We start from the raw sequence: 20,208 nt of genomic DNA, 5'->3' as shown, positions 1-20,208 counted from the left end.
CCCACCCCCGCGGTTCTCTAGTTTTCCTCGATTAACATTTTCCAACGGTTGCTAGAGAGATTAAAATAGGTTCCCCGTTTTGCACGTGGATCGGGTAACATCCAGTTCATCGTGGGACCCCTCCCTCCTTCCCTGTCGGCCATCGCTTCGATCGGCCGAGTCATTTCGCCGTAAAAGATCATCACTTCGTGATCCGTTTCTGCTGCTACTGCTCTCTTCAATCTCAACGAGGCACGCACGCGCTGTCAGTCTGTCACTAGCATCTGCCGTGTCAGCGAAAGACATGGCCACTGCGAAGAAGAAGATCATCATCGACACCGACCCCGGCATCGGTATGTAGAATTTCAAGTACCCCCTTCTAGAAAGTTTCGATTTTTCAATGGAATCGCCCGATTTTGCATCGTCAGTGTGCCTCGATTCTCACTGTCGTGAATGGGTTCGACGTCTTTCAAACAACGCCATGGCGATCTTCGTCGTGCTGCGGTCGCCACAGGTGGAGGTGATTGGCCTCACCACCATATACGGGAAGGTCTACACGACCCTGGCCACCAGAGACGCCTTGCATATGGTATGTCTTACTTGGGTGGGGCGGTGCGTGATGGTTTACTGCGGGAGGTTTTCGGGATTTCGTATGCTTACTTTTTTCTGGTGTCGGTTGAAGGACTGAATCGATTGTACAGTGAATTTTCTGGGGGTCACAAACGTTTTGGCCTTACTTTCTTGGGTTCTTTTTTTCCCTTTTTTATGTGGTGCAGCTGGAGGTTGCAGGACGGACCGACATCCCTGTGGCTGAAGGGTCCCATGTGACAATTACCGTATGTACTTTTCTAATTGCACGCTTTCGTACATTGCCGATATAGGATTCAGGGGATACTATTGACCGCTTACTCTCAATTTGGGCTCTTGAAATCGTGGCTTGTCACCTTGACAAAATGATGAGTGGTTGAGACGCATTTGCGGTTGGTGGGATGAACATGGTCGCGTAAATGATAGGACCCCAATCTGTAGATATGACCAGGTAGTGGTAGTAGTGTGACACTAGCACATGTGAGGGACCCTTGATTTTGTATGCGTTTTCGGTTACCGTGTGTCTTTGTTCTGGGACTTGTGTGCGTGCAACATATGTGATGGGTTTCCAAGGATAGAAGAGGTTTGCAGGTCCTCTCGTTTTATTTTTTTGAGTGTGGGCAGCTCTCATTTGTCATGGCTCACTATAGCAAGGAATCTCTTGTTGTCACCATAGCGAGTGTCGACACTAGCACATGTTAGGGACCCTGGATTTTGTATGCGTTTTCAGGTACTGTGTGTGTCTTTGTTCTGGGACTTGTTGCATGCAACATATGTGATGGGTTTCCAAGGATAGAAGAGGTTTGCAGGTCCTCTTGTTTTATTTTTTGAAGTGTGGGCAGCTCTCATTTGTCATGGCTCACTATAGCAAGGAATCTCTTGTTGTCACCATAGCGAGTGTCGACACTAGCACATGTTAGGGACCCTTGATTTTGTATGCGTTTTCAGTTACTGTGTGTGTCTTTGTTCTGGGACTTGTTGCATGCAACATATGTGATGGGTTTCCAAGGATAGAAGAGGTTTGCAGGTCCTCTCGTTTTATTTTTTGAAGTGTGGGCAGCTCTCATTTGTCATGGCTCACTATAGCAAGGAATCTCTTGTTGTCACCATAGCGAGTGTCGACACTAGCACATGTTAGGACCCTGGATTTTGTATGCGTTTTCAGTTACTGTGTGTGTCTTTGTTCTGGGACTTGTTGCATGCAACATATGTGATGGGTTTCCAAGGATAGAAGAGGTTTGCAGGTCCTCTCGTTTTATTTTTGAAGTGTGGGCAGCTCTCATTTGTCATGGCTCACTATAGCAAGGAATCTCTTGTTGTCACCATAGCGAGTGTCGACACTAGCACATGTTAGGGACCCTGGATTTTGTATGCGTTTTCAGTTACTGTGTGTGTCTTTGTTCTGGGACTTGTTGCATGCAACATATGTGATGGGTTTCAAGGATAGAAGAGGTTTGCAGGTCCTCTCGTTTTATTTTTGAAGTGTGGGCAGCTCTCATTTGTCATGGCTCACTATAGCAAGGAATCTCTTGTTGTCACCATAGCAAGTTTATTTTATAAAGCAAGAAAACTCTGTAAGGCCACCTCTTGGTTCTTAATAATTATCACTGGAACTCGTAATGGCTGTGCATCATATTTGTGATGTTCTTGAACCGTAACTTTGCAGATTTCATACTTGAGTTTCATCAATTGTAATGGCCTTCTGACTGTGAGCTGATTCTCATGCACTCTTCTAAATGACTTAAAAGCCAATCGTTTATTCTAAAGAAGCATCATCAGTTTTTTGATTTTATCATTGTTTCTCGTAAAGAAAGGTGCAAAGCTTCGAATTGTGGATTTTGTCCGTGGTACTGATGGACTTGGCAATCAAAACTTCCCACCACCAAAAGGAAAACCAATAGAACAGTCGGCAGCCACTTTTCTCATCGAGCAAGCAAACCTTTATCTGGGGAAGTTACTGTGGTTGCATTGGGCCTGCCCACAAATATTGCACTGGTCAGCTTCTTGATCTTTTGTCATGCTTGTTTCACTAGGTAGTAAAGTATCATACTGGTTTTGTAATGGCTTGTTCATATGTTGTCAAATGTATGAGTAATCCAGGCTCTTGAACAAGATCCAACCTTTTCAAAAAAAGATTGGGCAGATCGTGCTTCTTGGTGGAGCTTTTTCTGTGAATGGCAATGTGAATCCAGCAGCTGAAGCCAACGTAAGTTGGAAATTCTTCTTTTTCTTGCAAGAGACAAATATCTAAATTTGCAATGTAAAACCTGAGCAGCTGCCAGAAGTTTTCTTGAAGGCTCTTTTTCTCTAATTATCCATGGCTAAGTCGTCTGCGTTGCCTCATATTCTTTGCTAATTGTCCCATCATAATGGTGGTGTATGTTGTGTTTGACGTACCTGGTTCTATCTGAAATAGCTTCTAAATGTCTGTTTTATTGTTTGGGGGTGGAGTGACTTACCATTCAAACCTGAAGTAATTTGAATGGCTCAGGCCCAGAGCTTTAACTCTCCTTCTCATTCTTGTCCATCTTTGACTGCTGATCAGATTTTTGGCGACCCAGATGCTGCAGACATTGTATTTACCAGTGGAGCTGATGTTCTGGCTATAGGAATAAATGTAACCCATCAAGTTGTTTTGACAGGTAAAGTCAGCTAGTGTTAAAATTTGCTAATAGTGCACATGTTTTGATGGACTTAAATAGAGATTTAGCATAGATTATGCAGAGATAATGCTAGTGATTTTCTAGTGATTCTTTAATCATTCTAGTTATAAGTAAAGCATCCTATCTGCTGCTTTTGGAGAAACCTATGGTGTTAGTTTTTCTTCTGATGGTTGAACTGAAGGGTAAATTTACTTAAGGGTCAGAACTGTTTCCAGCATAGTTTCACAAGTCCACTTTCGTTGCTTACTCTATGGATTTTTCTGTTTTTTGGCCAAAGAATGTTTTTTATTGATTGAGTGCGACAAATCGCAAGTATTCAGCTTCTTACTGTTTTGAAGTATTTTCTGCCTAAACAGTAGTGACACCAAAAGTCAGGCCAGTCAACAACCATAAACTTAATCCATTTAATAAAAGATTTGAATTGTGTAATAATCCTGGTATTGTCAATTACATATTTAATTATTTAAATAATAATGATGAAATTTGGATTGCCAGGTTTTTTAATCTGAACTGTTTTGAGACACTACAGATGCAGATAGAGATAAGTTGGTCCAATCAAATGGAAGATTTGCTCAATACCTCTCCAGAATCTTGGAAGTGTACTTTGCCTATCACCGCGAAGCATACTTCACCAGAGGTATGCTTACTGAAACATCTTGATTCAGGACATGGTTTTTATTATCTTCCCATTGTTTATTTTTAACACTTATATCTCATCTTGGTGCAGGAGTTTACCTCCACGATCCAACAACAATAATTGCAGCTTTGAACCCTTCACTTTTAACTTTCACTGAAGGTGTGGTTAGAGTGCAAACGACCGGTATCACAAGAGGGCTCACTATACTATATAATGGACAGAAAAGGTAGGTAGAATGCTGCAGCTCAATTTTCAAGGGCCCTTTCAGATCCCTTGTTCTACTAATTCAACATAATTTTTTTTGAGTGCCAACCACTGATGGTGGGCATCATGTCATGAAGCAAGGCTGTCTGATATTAGTTAAACCCAATAAGAAGTCCAGGATCTAATTAATATATTGTGAAGGGCGCAGTGCTGGGTTTGAAATCTGCTTAAACTCTGGAAAAATAAAGAGTTATTTCCTTGAAGTTTCGATTTTGAGAAGATGCGACAAACGGATTTGTATCTCAATTACCCTTAAAAGGGACAACGAATTTTTTCCCCCTGTATTGTTGCTGAATAACAAAGAATAGAAGTATAGAGGAGAGGTAGCGTTTCTAATCTAAACTATAGGAGGTTGGATTACCCTTCTCATATGCTATGCTTGTAAAGAAGTTTTTCCACTTGAGTATGCTTGTTGTAACCACTCAGCTATATCAACTTCATTGATTAGGTTCGGTGAACACACGGAATGGTCTGACAAACCGAAGGTGAAGGTGGCGGTGACTGTTGACGCTCCCTCTGTCGTGAAATTAGTCCTGGATCGACTCATGGAGTCCTGACTTCAGAAGGCGCCAGGTAATTGATTGAATGAATCGGGTAAAGCTCATTGTAAACAAATAACAGCTTTGTTCGAAGGTCACAGTGCTAGATGATTTGCTCAGATGAGCGGAATAAAATGCCAGTTGCCAATGGCGGATTCAGAAATTCCTTAGGTCTGTGCTCATTGCCACTGACTGGAACGTCTGATTTGGTTTTCTTGTATCATGTTGAAGTGACCGTTTGCTTCTTGCAATAATGTTGTCCCATTGCTGCGTCCGACTGACCATCATAATTTGGCATGTCGCTTGAGATGAAACTTTTCCCTTATCGCCTTGTTAAATGCTTAGCAAACTTGTCTGGGACCGTCTCGGGTATGGGCTTGTGTGGGTAGCAACTTGGAGCTTTTCTAACTTGACGAAATAGCAGAGATGTAATTTGGAAGATCGAACCCTTTTCTCCTTAACTTTGTCAATTGGCCTCTTCACTAAAACGTGCGTGTGGTGATGGGGAGAGAGGAGAATAATAAGCTACATTTGAACCACCCGCCGCGGTGGTCCAGCTGGGTAGGCACTAGACTTCCATCGAGGAGGTCTCATGTTTGAAGCTCCTACAACGCAAGTTGTCGAAGGCTAGCTTTGAGTCCTTTGGCGACTTACCCTGGTAAGCACGTGTGTGGTGGACGCACGTGTTGCCCAAAGGGTTTATCTTCGGCCGCCGTCAGTATGGGTTCTGGGTCACAAAAAAAAATATATTAATAAAAATAAGCTACATTTGATACATATTTTACATTTTTCAATAATTGTTTTTGTTGTAACGGCAGTGAAATGAATTTATGTTAAGTGAAATTTTACTCATTCAATGTAGTAAGTTCTGTGCAAATTATAATTAACCTACATATAAATTAGATTTCGTATTATTGTTTTTACTTTTGTATTCCTATAATTAAAATTAAATAGAGGTCCTTGAGTTTATTATTATGATTGTTTATGCAATATGAGATAACAGTTCGAGGATTACAAATAAGCTAAAACTTGTTGTTGCATTTGTACCATGAACAACGACATGTGTGAAGTCAAACGCAACAAAAATAGTCTCTCAATTTCGACTTTAACCACCTAGGTTTTGCGACTCTAAATTAATGACGTTTTATTGAATTGATCCTTTCCGACGGTTTAGGCTTTACCATGGTGAATTGAGCAACTTTCTTTAGGTTCATAGGAATATAAAAAGCTGGTTGTCTTAATAGAAATCAATGAATCGAGTTTGTATCTGTTTTCCATCTTGTTCTGACCCGACGCCGCTTCTTTGCTCGTGCTTTAATATCTCGACGCGATCTCCATCCAACGTGCACCGTCCACTGCATTCTCACACGCCATCCATTATTTTATTCGCACAGGGATTACATGTCAACAAAAATCACAGATATAGAATCGCACGTAGTCCTAAATCTTGTATTAATTATTCCATAACAATCGAAATATAGCTTATCACAAAAATACAACATTTTGCACATTATCAGACGAGAAACGGGGATTGATTGGATCGATGGCATTGCGACGAATCGTAAAATTGCTATAGAGGCTTGCCGTTCATATGATTATCCACTCCTTGGCATCTCATGATAACTTCAACAAAAATCGTATTCAAGTTATATGAATAACGTCGACAACATGACATCCTGCTCTCTATGATGTATCCAGTTAGGTTTGTAGTAACAACCGAAATGAACCATCAACAGCCAAACAAAAGCTAGAAGCTCTCCACCTTTGCTCAGCACCTGCACGTGCTTCTCCCTTAATATCAATTGCTGCATTCAACAGCATCTCCACCCACACTCCGCTCATCATATCCCACTTCCTTTCCTCGAGCCTTTCCATCTTTTTGCCAAATCGGTTCCCCCATGGAGGGAGGTGCGCATTTCGGAAGTTGTGACCCTCAAAAATTTCATGCATAGCGTCTCTAAACCAATGGTACCATTCTCATTGTGTAAGTAACGATCTCGTAACATCCGAGCTGATGTCATTTGGGTAATTGGGTAACGCCCCACAGCAGACATCACGTTAGATAATTTAAATAAAAGATACAATAACGTCTTGTTGAATTCTCTTTTGTTATCTCCTACTTATTTCTTTTATTGTACCATATTTCGGTAGCAATATGTCACGGTATAATACTATCATCGTAATTAAGCTTGGTGATATACACTAAAAGATTGTCACGATCGATCCTTTCTAGTCTACTCTTGAGAAACATATCACCTCTAGTCTCAAACATTTCCCCCACCTTTTCGTGATTATCAAATTCTCGGATTTATGATTCACCTCCTCAAAAAATAAAGATCCATAGATCGTTAATTAAGGGATTTTGGGACACGTTCTTTGTATTTGCAATATTTGGTATCTTCCCATCAAGATCACAGTCCCAGTCCCCGCAAACCTCACCAACTAGATGAATTAAGTCGGTGATCTTAGAAAAAGTGGTGATGCTCCAGCATCGATTGCACTTATAAATCTTTCTCGAACTCCTTGAAAGATACATGGATAAAAGGTTGCAATCAAAAATCAATTCTAACCATCTTCAAAATATTAATGGTGTATCTAACATTTCGTAAGCAACACTGGCATTAGGCTTTACTTTACATGGGTTGAATTGAGATTTCCTTAGGTGATCCGTGGCAGATACGAACTTTCAAATAAACAAGTGAATAAAAAATATTTTATCATCCAACAATGTATGCCTAAAGGATTTTGTTGATATTGAATATATTTTCAGTTGATCTATTTTCCTAGCGATATAAGCAATTAAAGTTAGGAAAATCCTTTTTCAAATTTTCAAATTTACATGAAATAAACGGAGCAAATGTGCGTAATTTTTTTAAAGTTTAAGTGCGTCTTTAGGTGTTTAGTCTCACACAAAAAAACATATAATCTCTCTTCTTCTTTTTTTTGGCATTTGATCCTCCGATCAATATAAAAATAAGGAAATAAATTCCACTCTAAAAAAAAAAAAAAAAAAAAAAAAAATCTTCTTTCACAACTTGTTTAAAATCTATATTGATTGGACTAATTTGCTCTTATAACTCATCCACAGAGTCCACGAGGATTCTTGATATGTATTATGTATAAACATAGTAATATCCCCTGCCAAATTGGGTAGATAATCAAAGAGTCTAGATTACCTTTTTTGCTTCTACAACTTGAAAGTTGTAGGACGTGCCCATGCTAGATTGAACTAACTCCCGTGCATTGATACCCCTTTTCTTTTAGGAAAACATTTTCAGGTGATCTCGGTTCATTTTATTCCCTAAAATTTAATCTAAATGTCCATGTACGAATGGCCATCTGTGAAAATCATCAAAAGTAAATAATGCAAATGAATCAACATATCGTGCAATGCCTAAAATTATATAAAAAAAAATAGCATAAATATAAAAGAAAGCAAAATAAAACGATGTATAAAAAGGAAATAACCCGAGCAATTCTGGACAACATTAATCACCGCTTTGGCATTATGTCCTGGGATAAGAACTGGTGAATGGTAACAGGAACTTCTAAAGAAATTCCAAATGAGTTTGATATAATGCGCCGATGCTCAACGCATGCAAATATGATATGACATGCAAAAAATACCTACCTAAATGAGGTATTTCCCTTCAATGCGAATCTAGGCATAGAAATAAAACATAGCCTAGGATATTCAATACGCAATGCACTCAGTCTAAAGCAAGAATAGTAATTTTACACCTTATGCGATTTGCTTTCCTATATGTTAAACATGAAAGGAAATGATGTTTATCGTAAATGATATGAATATGCAAGCTTAATCTAAATGCAACCAAAGTAGTATTTTTACCAATTTTTTTTTTTTTACCGGAAACGCACCCTAAAATCCCTAACATGCAAAAAATGATTTTTTTTTTTTTTCCATTTCCTTTTTGATGGTGTGCAAACGTGATTTATACATATACACACGCACGCGTGATCTCAATGAGCCTAAATATGCATTAAATATGCATTATAGCACATATTTCTAAAGAACCCTGACTAACCTATCGGAGGCAATTTTATTATGCAAATATTATGAAAATGCTATTTTAATAAATATTTTTCCTTGCCGATGGTGAATATTTTCATCTATGCAAATATGGAAGATCTCTTAAAGTGTTATTTTCTAGATATGAAAAATCCTAGATATGCATAAACATTCGAATGTAAATTTTTAAATATATGTAAAGATGCAAATTCCTAGATATGCAAAGATGAGAATACTCCAAGATATGCAAACTCGAATTTCTAAAGATGCAAATATGAGATGCAAGCTCCTAATTCAATTAATATACGAACTTACATGCATTAGACGTTTAAGAACTGTTATTTGACATGCAAACTAACATGCAAATTATCATGCAATTTAATCAAACATGCTTAACGAAGAACTTTACGACAAATAACGTACAATATATTACTAAATGTAGTAAAAGAGATCTAATTTTGAAAACTATATGGTTAGAGCCTAGCATGCTAAGATAATAATGGCCATCGAGAAACTGAGAAGCAAATATTCACAATAAAAATACTAAGGCTCCGTTTATTTTGTGAATAATCGAATGACCTAAAGTTTTTTTCCTAAAAATGATCTTCTATATTGCTTATAACAATGAATGAAAGAAAAATATTTTCATTATTCATCAAAATGTTTAGTAGATAATGATAAAGGCCTCTTTAGTTCATTATTTTAACTAATAGAAGTGATTATTTTCAAGAAAATATTTTCAAAATCATTTATCTTTTGTGAAACAAGTAGAGCTTAAAAACAAGAAAATCAAAGAAGGTCCGACCAAATAAGATGAGCCAAGCCCATACCATCATCAACCGTGGGGGGACCAAGCACCAGCCATGCATCAAGCACCATGGATGGGCCAAAGTCAAGGCCACGGGCCACGGGCCACGGCTTGAACGGTGCAGAAGTCACCAATCCAAATCGACATTTTTGATGATGCATTCACGTATGGTCGGAGTTGACTCCTTGGAACGGGCCACGGATAGAAGAACATGGTTGAAGTTAATGATGCATTCACGACAGTTCTGCTCACTGCTATCGTGGACTTCGATGTCAACCTATAAGCTGAGTCCAAGATTTTTATTTTGTTTCGGTTTTCTGTAGCAGGTTTACTTCACTCAGATCGTGCCTCTTATGTTGATTCGCAGAGGCATTGCCGTTGAGAATAGTTTGCTCACATGCTGCCGTCTTTCATTGGAGTCACGCCACCCTCCAATCCTGTAGGTCTTTATCACCAACTCATCGCTGGGGTAAGGATAAACTGAATCTGGGGAATATATTGACTTTCTGATTTTGAGTCATATACTATAGGAGCACGTGTCCTTTTCCTTCTTGTTGTTTTGCAGTCTGAACATTGACGGAGGTCGACTAAATATAATTGTTAACCATGTAATCCGCACTTAAAAAATTGTCCAAAAAATCATAAACATATTATGCTTTTGCTAATTCAGTCTTAAACTTTTAAGTCTTGCCAATTAAATCTTAAACATTTTTACCTTTTACCAGTTGAGTTCATCTAGTCAATTGACAAAAGCGCAGCATGTTTAGGATTTGCTAGACAATTTTTCTCCCTTATGGGAAAATGTCACATTGAATGTGTGATATGTTTTGTTGAAATGAATGCATGCCAAACTTTGCCATTGAGATGTGATATGGGATTATTTTGGCCTTCCTCGAATCCTATTTTAGCTCGTCCATGATTAGGGTTTATGTCTATGAGTTCCTAGACACTTTAATATGTTTGGATAACATTCTCATGCACGAAAAATAAATTGTATTTGCTGTAATGTTGCTGGTCGATATTCGTTGAGAGGGAAGTTGGCGGATTTCGATGTCATTTGGTACTTTGGTTGCTCATGATGACACGTTGACATTCTCTTAATTTTTTTTTGTCATTTCTAACATGTGTTGGTCTCGTTTCTACGCAAAGATAAGGCCATATACAGCCCTCTATCTCATGGGCAACAAGCATTGGTCCCTTTTTCTGTAGATGAATAACGTGATCTGGAGTAGTTTCAATAGGTGGCCCCGACCGCGGGTTGTGTCCTTCAGGTTATCGAATCATTTCATGTTTGCATATCGCATGTTAGTCCATATTAGGTTCATGTGCACCTTGTACAGTTAAATTTAGGTCACGTATGTCTTGAGTAACAAATGACAAAATGAAAAATAGAAAAAAGGTGAAAAAGAGCATTTAGAATGGCATTTAGCTTAAGGTTGTATGTAAGGATAGGTTCGGTCATTGCTTGTTAGTCATTCCATTCGGTTTCTCTCACCGGATCCTGTCCTGAGGCGTAATAATGAGACCGTATATATTTTTTACCTGGCTTGTATCAGGTTTTTACTTACTGTGCACTTTGATCGTATATTGATTTTCGGATCTTCACTTTGTTCGTTTGGCAAATGATATATATTATGTTTATGTCGTGCTCAATGGGCATGAACACCTATTGAAAGGTAACTAGGAATTCATAACTTGATAAGACTACATGACATAAATAAACAAAGCAACTTCAGGTAATAAAATAGCATTAATTAGACAATTTACGTAATCAAGTCCGGAGACCCAAATCTCTGGTTCGTGGAAGTAAAGGGACCTCTCCAGTTTTACTTGTTTCCTAACTGACCTCCAAAAGGTTATTGCGAATCTTGAAGTAAAAACAATTCCATTATTACTCGAGGAAACCAAATTGCAATAGGTAGGGTTTGGGAAAGTCCATGCCCAGCACAAGCGCCACCTCGCGTTTGCGCCAGCTTGGCAATCCGTCAAACCTCCTTGGGATCCGCTTCAAGAGGGTCACGACACCTATGTATTACACTTGGATTGAAGAGCTCATGCCAGTCTTCATAATATATGCCCCATTCAGGAGTGTAGAAGCAACCGAAATGAGCCATCAACAACCAAACAAAGGCTAGAAGCTCTCCACCTTTGCTCAACACCTGTGCATGTGTAGCTCTCTTACTATGAATGGCTGCATATGACAGTATCTCAACCCACACTCCACTCATCACCTTCCACTTCGAATCCCTGAGGCTTTCCATCACTTTGGCCAAATTGATCCCCTCGCTGAGTGGTCTTAAAACAGAGATTTCGAGAGGAGCCTCATACTGTTAAAATATGTCTCGAGTTTAAGCCCAATGCAAAATTACGAATATTCGGAATTGGATATGTTGCGGATGTTCGAAATCAAGCAAAGAAGATCCGAAGATCAACTTCCCGAATTTGAATCTACGTTGGAGAGTCTGGCTGTTAAAATAGGAAAGTCCAACTTTGACTAGGACTTGGATTTTTTTGTTTAAAATATACAAAGATATGTTTTGGATAGGAAACAAAATCCTATGAGAAGTTGGCAAAAGAATAAGGGTTTTACTTATATATAGACTTAAGGCCATGGGTGATAGATGTGGATCACAAATTGTTTTGAAGCGCCGCGTGAGTGCTTGGTGTTCCGCCGTTGATCGTGAAGAATTGGTCTTGAAGCACCGCCTCGTTGTTGAGTGCTTGGGAGGGATTTTCTTTGTCGTGAATTACATCCAAGAAGGTTTAGTGTTAAAGCCAATTAAATCTTGTGGTAAGATTTGCGTGTAATTCATTCGTGAGATTGAGAGATTATTTCTTGAGGAATTTCGGGGCTAAACACTGTGTGTGTTATTGGGTATAATTGGGGCTTGGGAAACACTGAGAGAGTATTTGAGTGACTCGAGTGTGTAATCTCCTTGTATTGCTTGATCTATAGTGAAATTCACTGCTGCTCTCCCCGTGGACGTAGGTCTTTACGATTGAACCACGTAAATCTGGTGTCCGATTTATTTTCTTTTTCTATCTATATTATTGTTCGATCGCTCGCCCCATCGCAACACATACAATGCGTTGCATAGCCCCTCCACATCCTTGGTTGCAAGATTGGGGCACTTTTGTAGCACGCGCAATGTCTCTGCCAATATCATTTGGGCATTGCCCGCCACAGTGGACACCACATTAGGCTGATTAAGTACAAGATACAACATGTAGTCGGAGAGGATCTTACTATATTCCCTTTCATCAGTTCTGGTTGTGGATTTCTCTCTATCGTACCAAATTTCAGTAGCAAGATGCCACAGTATAATACTGGCATCGTAATTAATCTTGGTGACATACACTGAAAGATTGCCACAATTATTCTCCCACAAGCTACTCTTAAGAAATAGATCACCTCTGGCTTCAAATATCTTCATCACTTCTATTTGATCATCTGCGTTTTTGGATTTACGTCTCACCTCCTTAAAGATAAAGATCCATAATTTCTTAACAAATGGATTCTTTGACACATACTTCGTATTTGCAATCATTGGTATGTACCCATACATATGAAACCCCGAACCACAACCTCCGATGATTGTCTCACTAGCTTGATGAAAAGAAGAAACGATCTTCTCAGCCATACGGAATGGAAAATTGTAGATATTAGAAAAAGCAATGATGACCCAGTGCTGATTGCACTTGTACATCTTTCTTGGATTCTCCTCCAATTTCTCTGATAAAATGTTGCAAGCAAATATGGATTCTGACCACCTTCGAAATATTAATGGTGTATCTAAGGCCATGTAAGTAACATCGACATTAGACTTTGATTCTACTGGAATGAATTGGGGCTTCCTCAAGTCATATAAGGCAGATACCCAATCATGGAGAAATGAATTTGGTTTAAATGATCCTGTGTCATACCACTTGATTCTAGCAATAGTCCAATCAGAGAAAACGAGCATAAACAGAGCAACCACATTAAGAAAAATCCCTCCGAAAAGAAGGGAACAAATAATTTTCAAATCAAGTTCTGGGAGCCAATGCTTCTTCAAGCGATTAAACAAAATGAAAGCCACCACAACGTCAATGATGGCTATGAAACGAAAAATGTAGTTCCACTTGTAACGTATTGCCAATGCTTTTGTGTGGAGCACCTCATACATGAAATGGAGTTCGACTGATATCACCCTCAACGCATCCATTGCAGAAACTTTGTTGAAATATTCACGACTGAATTTGCGTTCTCTATGAGTGAATATGAGATCTCCGAGGAAGACCTTAAAAATTTGAAAGAAGAAATAAGCATGCTTCACCACAATAGTCTCGGCAAGCCTTGGTTCTTCTTCATCAGAACATCCATCCCCTAGAACATCAAGTTCTTCAACCAACTCATTCTGTTCAACATTAGGAAACTCCTGCACCCATTCCCTAAGCCTTGGTAGGCTTGAGAGATTGAGTGCTAATATCCTCTCCAAATTTTTTATGATCCCGGAAGAAAACACTAGCATCGTTGGGATCATTAGTGACTTGTCATTAGGAAATATATGTGCAAAGACATAGATGGCGGCACCGATTTGGAAGATGAGACTAAGCAGATGCCGTTGCCAAAGTGAACTATCCTCCAAAGAGAAGGCAGTGATGGTGTCCAGACCACCAAGATGTAACAAAAGAAATGAGGCCCAAAATGCCTGAAGTGCTTTATCTACTTCAGCTACACGAGTGAATGAATTGCCTTGGTTGTGAGAGATGAGCCTGATTGCGAATGCAGCTACCCAATCAGCTATCAAATAGGCCAACCACAAGAGGAAAATGATGTGGTTCTCGGTTATTTTCTTTCTAAGGGATGAAAATAGAATGAGAAAGACCTGAATTAAGAGACTCAGAATAACGAAACATCAGATGTTCCATTTATTCCACAGATCCGAAATCAAGCCAAATGCCATGTTTTTGCTCAAGTTGAATTTTATCGTGCCTCTCTAATATAATTGCCAAACCCATCCATTATAATGAACTTCACAAGACAATGACAATGTGCTTCCACTCGATAATGATATTGCTTCAACCAATGAGCAAATTCCACCAAAAAGTTTGCTTTAGCTAAAAAGTTTACTTGTCCGTTTACGTGGACGGTATAAACCAAAAAGTCAATATAAGTGGGACGCTTAATAAAGGCATGTCTGTCCCACCAACGCAAGTGGCCGCGGATTTTCTATAAACTAGGAATCTCTTTTATCTTTTTTAATTTCTGGATTATTGATTTCTGCGAGCTGAAGTTGCTCCTTTATAGACAAGATTAACTTCTATAAAATTAAAATTTATTGGAAAAATATAAAATTGGTAAGATTGCGTGAACTTAATAAGTTTTATCCGTGTAAAGGGCAAAATATTGTTTTTCTTCTTTTTTGTCACCTTTTTTTCCGGATGAAGACCCTGAAGAATTGAAATAAGTAGTAGGCATGATTTACCACAATATCCTCCGCAAGCTTTGCTTTCTCTTCATCAGAATATCTATCTTTTAGAACATTGAGTTCATCGGCCAACTTCGTATGTGTAGCTTCATCCACTCGAGCAACGTCTTCGTCATCCAAATTGTGCCTTGGGAGGCTAGAGAGCATCGCTTGCTGGAGCCTCTAGAGGCTTGAAAGATTAAGTGCTAGTAACCTCTCCACATTTTTTATAACCCCGACAAGACACAGCAACATCGTTGTAAAACTATAACTTATTGCTGGAATATATTTGTACAAAAAAATAGATGGTGGCACTGACTTGGAAAATGAGAGTGAGCAAGTGCCATCGCAAAAGGGAACTGTTCTCTAGAGAAAAGGCAGTGATCATATCCGAACCATCAGCATGTAACAAGAGAAATTAGGCCAAAATTGCTGAAGTGCTGAGTGTATTTCAGCTTCATCAGGGGGTGGCTTGCATTGGTTATGAGAGATAAGCCCGATACAGTCAGCCATCAAATAAGTCAACCACAAGGAGAAAATGATGTGGCCGTTCATAGTTTTCTTTACTAGGAGTGCAATTTAATAAGAAAGACCTTAAGTGAGAGGCTTAGTATGATTACACTTCAGATGTATCATTTGTTCCATAGGCTCGCAATGAAGCTAAATTTCCTGCTTCTTTTTTCGCTTAGTTTAAATTTTATTGCTTCTCTATATAATTTCGGTTAGTAACGGGCCAAATGTCCACGAAAGTGGAAGATGCCATTAGATTATAAATTGTTTAACAGTATGTGCTTCACAAAATAATGACAACTTTCCCTCAATTGTGATCTGGATACAACAAACGACGAAATTTCACCAAGCCAAGGAGTCTACTTTCCCTTTAACGTGGATGATATAAACCAAAGCCAAATTCGAGTTAATCAGAAAGGCATGTCTGTCTCCCACCAATGCAAGTGGCGACCGGTTTTCTAGAAACCAAGAATCTCTCCTTTCTTTCTTTTCTATGTTAAGATTGCATAAAATATATTCTTATTCTTTCCTTTCCTCGCCCTTTTGTTTATTGTCCATGTAAGGCAAGTTATTCTTATTCTTCCTTTCTCTCACCTCATTCGCTCTTTATATATAGACATGAATGGACAATACTTATTGCTTTGTGTAGGGTTGAAGTTTTATCGTCAAATTGGTCTTATCTCGACATTACTTGTACTTCCATCTGTAATTGCTTGAGTTTCGAACTATGAAACTTCAGTACCCATGACTAGATTAGTGAAATATTTGGTGATGCTACCTAACAAAACACTTGATATTATTGATGAATAAGATGTTATTTAAAAAGTCATACGAGTGTGCTTCTAAAGGATAAGCAGGTTATCCTCCACAACAAAAGTATAAAATCCTCTTAAACCAACTTAAAGATTAGGAACCTGACAAGCCAAATTTATAATTATAACATGTGTTACGTTCAAAGGAAGTAATGAAACTAGTTCTGCAACTCCTCAGCCTTTCGAGTATCAAAAACTTGACGAATAAGAGGTTCTGAATTTGTAATTATATACAGATTATTCTCTTGGATATATATAGTAATTTTACATAAATCCAAGATAAATCAACCCAGTTGAAGAACTCAATAGTGCTGCAAAAATATCAAATAAAAATTCAAATCGAAAATTAACAAAATTGTGTAAGACCCAACAAATTGGCTGATTAGTTACACGTTTGGTTAAGATAAGACAAAGTCATATTCAGATTTCAGTGTTTCTCAGTCTTAGGATTTGTGCTCACCATTTTAGGGTGGTCCCATACGATGCTATATGATAAATATAAATGCACAGGGCAGTTTGCATGCATTCATAATTGTATAATGAGCCGAAAAATCGGAAATCCATATTATATGACAAAACCCTATATATATATGCTGAAAAATGGACCAGCATTATTTAATCACATTAATCATAAGAGGATTAATTTATCGTTTAGAGAACCATAAAAATATCCGAATTGATTTGAATCAAAGAGCACAGGGATCGATTTGAACAAAATTAATTTATTAAAGCTATAGATATAAAACTAGCTTATGAAACCGAGTTGTGAACAATGTGGCAAATATTTATTGAATATTTAAACAAAACTTACTTGTTCAAGTAGCTACTCAAAGTTTATTGCATCATTTCTTCTATAAATCAGAGTATCATTTGTTTTTTTTTTTTTTTTCATTTTGAAAAGCGGTGCTTGTATTGATTTTGGAGTGGGTCCTTTTCTTCCAGAGGAAATATAAAAAACATGTCTCACTATTGACCAATAACTACCTTTATTTATATAAATACCATTCACATACGTCTACACAAAACCTTAAATTTTTTTTTTGGGTCTAACGATAGTATTATTAAGAGCGCAAAGAGTAACAACCGTTTGACAGTGCTTTAGAATAAATAAGTTCAAGAAAATGCTGAGGAGGAGATACAGCCCAGTTTATTGGAAGGAGAGAGCACCCATGGGCTTTGGCGGCCCAGTCGGCTATAACATTTGCTTCTCTTCAGCAAGGGTGAATCTTCAGATTAGGGAAACATGGCAACAACGCCGTGCATTCAATGAACAGAGCTCTATTCTCCCAAGGTGTCAAGGTTGGGTTTTGCACGGCTTCCACAAAAACGGAGCAGTTAGATTCCAGCACAAGGTGATCGTTTGATTTCCCTTTTTGCAGCAGAAATTTAAGTGTAAGAGTGAGCGCCTACACCTCTGTATGCAGAGCTGAGGAGGCAATGACGGTGTTGGTAAAGCCGTCGGTGAATTGGCCTGAAGAGTCTCGGCACACACATGCCACTGAGCCTTCATATTGGGCTGATGGGTAGGCACCATCTATGTTTACCTTTACCACTCCCGGATCTGGTGCACTCCATCTCTGCTCTGGATTCAATTGCTATAAACCCTGTTTCAGCTTCGTTTGATTGCAGCACCGAATGGATCCAGCGTTTGCTAAAGCCACCTATACCACCTGCTTAGAAATTGGCCTCTGCTGGCGGAAGACGAAGTTGTTGCGGGCCTTCCAGATTTGCCACAGAATGGAAGCAATAGTCTCGAGATCAAGTGAGCCAACTCTGTTTCGATTAGATCTGTCAGCCAAGCTTTGATTTTGTGCACTCCACTAAAATGGATTGTTATCTGGACTTGTGCGTGAGACCAAATATCCCATGTCCAAGTACATAATAGAAAGAGATGTTCTATAGATTCCGGGACCTGATCTTTACAAAGACAGCATACCGGTTCTAGTAAAATGTGTCTGTTAGATAGATTCTGTTGTAGATAAAGCGTTGCTGCAAACAGACCACATAAAGGTGTGCAATTTGGGGGTAGTTTTCATAGTCCAAATTCTGTTCCACAACTTGCGGGGGGTCTAGAATGATGATGTAGCATGGGTATGTCTATCTCTGTTGTGTTGTGATCTAATAGAGTTGTAACAACTCTTCACCGTAAACATACCATTTAGCTTCCCTCTCCAAATTAATTGATCAATAGTGCAGTGAGGTCGAAGTTGAATAGAGAGAATTTCTGCCATAGTTTGATTATCAAAACTATGCTGAAGAAGGGAAACATTCCATGCATGTTGATCTGGGACAATAAAATCGGCCACTTTCTTCGGTTCGCTTTTAGGTGCCAAGCCCACCAATGATGCCTTTAGAAAGCCATCTATCCTCTCGGACTTTTATCTGTTTTCCATCACCAACAGACCATTAGAGCTTGTCTTAGATTGAATCCTGGCCTAGTAGTAAACTTTGTCGTCCCCAGGAGGGTCTTTTTCCTTTTGTAGCTTGCAAGAATTCCTAAGAATGAAAGTACAGGCCTTTGAAGAGTCTGCTCCACGGGGATTTAGGATGTTGCAGTAGCCACCAAGCCTGTTTACCTAGTAAAGCCTTATTAAACGCAATAAGATCTCGAAAATCCATACCCCTATTGTCTTTCCGATTCTTGAGAGTGTCCCAATTCTTCCAATGTATGCCGGATTTGCTGCTATTAGTTTGCCACCAGAATCTAGCAATTTTCTGTTCTATTGACTTGCAGATAGACACAGGGATTTTAAAAGTAGACATAGCATACTGCGGGAGTGCTTGTATGACTGTTTTAATTAGAGTTTCCTTACCCCCTTTGGAAATAAGCTGTTCTTTCCACCCTTCTAGCTTGGAGTTCACTTGACCCAAAATCCAGGCGAACATCTCCCTTTTTGACCGCCCCCAATTTGATGGTATGCCAAGATACTTGCCAGTCTTGTCTAACATAGGGACTCTGAATTCTCTTGCCAAATTCACCTGAAGGTTGTTAGGACATGCCTTACTAAAGAAAATACCATATTTGTTTCGATTTACCGTTTTTCGTGTAGCTAGGCAATATTATTTAGGATATTGGCTAAGTTCTGGCATTCCAAGAGTTTACCTTCTAAGAAGAATATGGCGTCATCTGCGAAAAAAAAAAGATGAGAAAGGGTAGGACACCACCTGTTTAATTTAGTACCTCTAAATTTTACATGGCCACAGCTTGACTAATAAGAGTAGATAGGATGTTAGCCGCCAGAATGAACAGGTACAGAGAAAGGGGGTCGCCCTGCCTGAGACCCCTTGTTGGATTTAAGTAGGTTAGGGGTTCTCCATTAAACTTGACACTTAGGGAGACCATAGTGATCCATTGCATCACCCATTGAACCCATTGTGCATGAAAGCCCAGCTGAAGTAGACAGTCTTGTAGGAAATTCCATTCCACCTGATCATAGGCCTTTTGCATGTCTAGCTTCAGAACCGCTTGAATTTTTTTTTTCCTTTTCCTTATCTTGAGTTGATGGAACACTTCTTGGACCACAAGAATATTATCTTGAATCTGACGACCACTGACGAAAATGTTCTGTTGTACTCGGGTCGCATCACTCCGAAGTTGAAAAAATCCTGCACATAAGAGAATATGTCTTCTTGTAAGATATCCCAATGAGATCGGTAGAATTGTCCATTCAAGCCATCAGGACCTGGAGCTTTTGTTTCCCCCAATTGAAATGTTGCTTTCTGAACTTCGTCTCTAGTGACCGCTGCAACAAGATTATAGTTTATTTCCCCTGTCACCATAGGTGTGCATTACGCTAGAATAGGTCCATAATCACAATGTCCTGCTGAAGTGTATAAGTTTTTAAAAAATCGCAATGTCATTTCCTTCAAGCAATTCGGTTCATGTACCCAATGTTGATGTTCATCCTGCAGCATGCTTATCCTATTA

The 20,208-nt window shown here is 38.9% G+C and overlaps 1 protein-coding gene and 1 pseudogene across 1 annotated transcript; one reads left to right on the top strand and one right to left on the bottom strand.

The window, feature by feature from the left end:
- The first annotated feature begins 70 nt into the window (after nt 1-70).
- Nucleotides 71-5,008, top strand: LOC104428899 (annotated as a pseudogene).
- Nucleotides 5,009-11,493: 6,485 nt separating this feature from the next.
- On the bottom strand, nt 11,494-15,126 carry LOC104452532. The gene is made up of 3 exons (XM_039316003.1): nt 14,977-15,126; nt 12,593-14,376; nt 11,494-11,803 (listed from the first exon to the last, which is right to left on the bottom strand). The coding sequence occupies exons 1-3, from the start codon at nt 15,124-15,126 to the stop codon at nt 11,494-11,496; spliced, it is 2,244 nt and encodes a 747-aa protein (XP_039171937.1).
- Nucleotides 15,127-20,208: the final 5,082 nt, after the last annotated feature.

The sequence above is a fragment of the Eucalyptus grandis genome, chromosome 1 (assembly GCF_016545825.1).
Source record: "Eucalyptus grandis isolate ANBG69807.140 chromosome 1, ASM1654582v1, whole genome shotgun sequence".
In the NCBI taxonomy this organism is placed as follows: Eukaryota; Viridiplantae; Streptophyta; class Magnoliopsida; order Myrtales; family Myrtaceae; genus Eucalyptus; species Eucalyptus grandis.
This window is presented reverse-complemented; position numbering and strand designations above follow the sequence as displayed.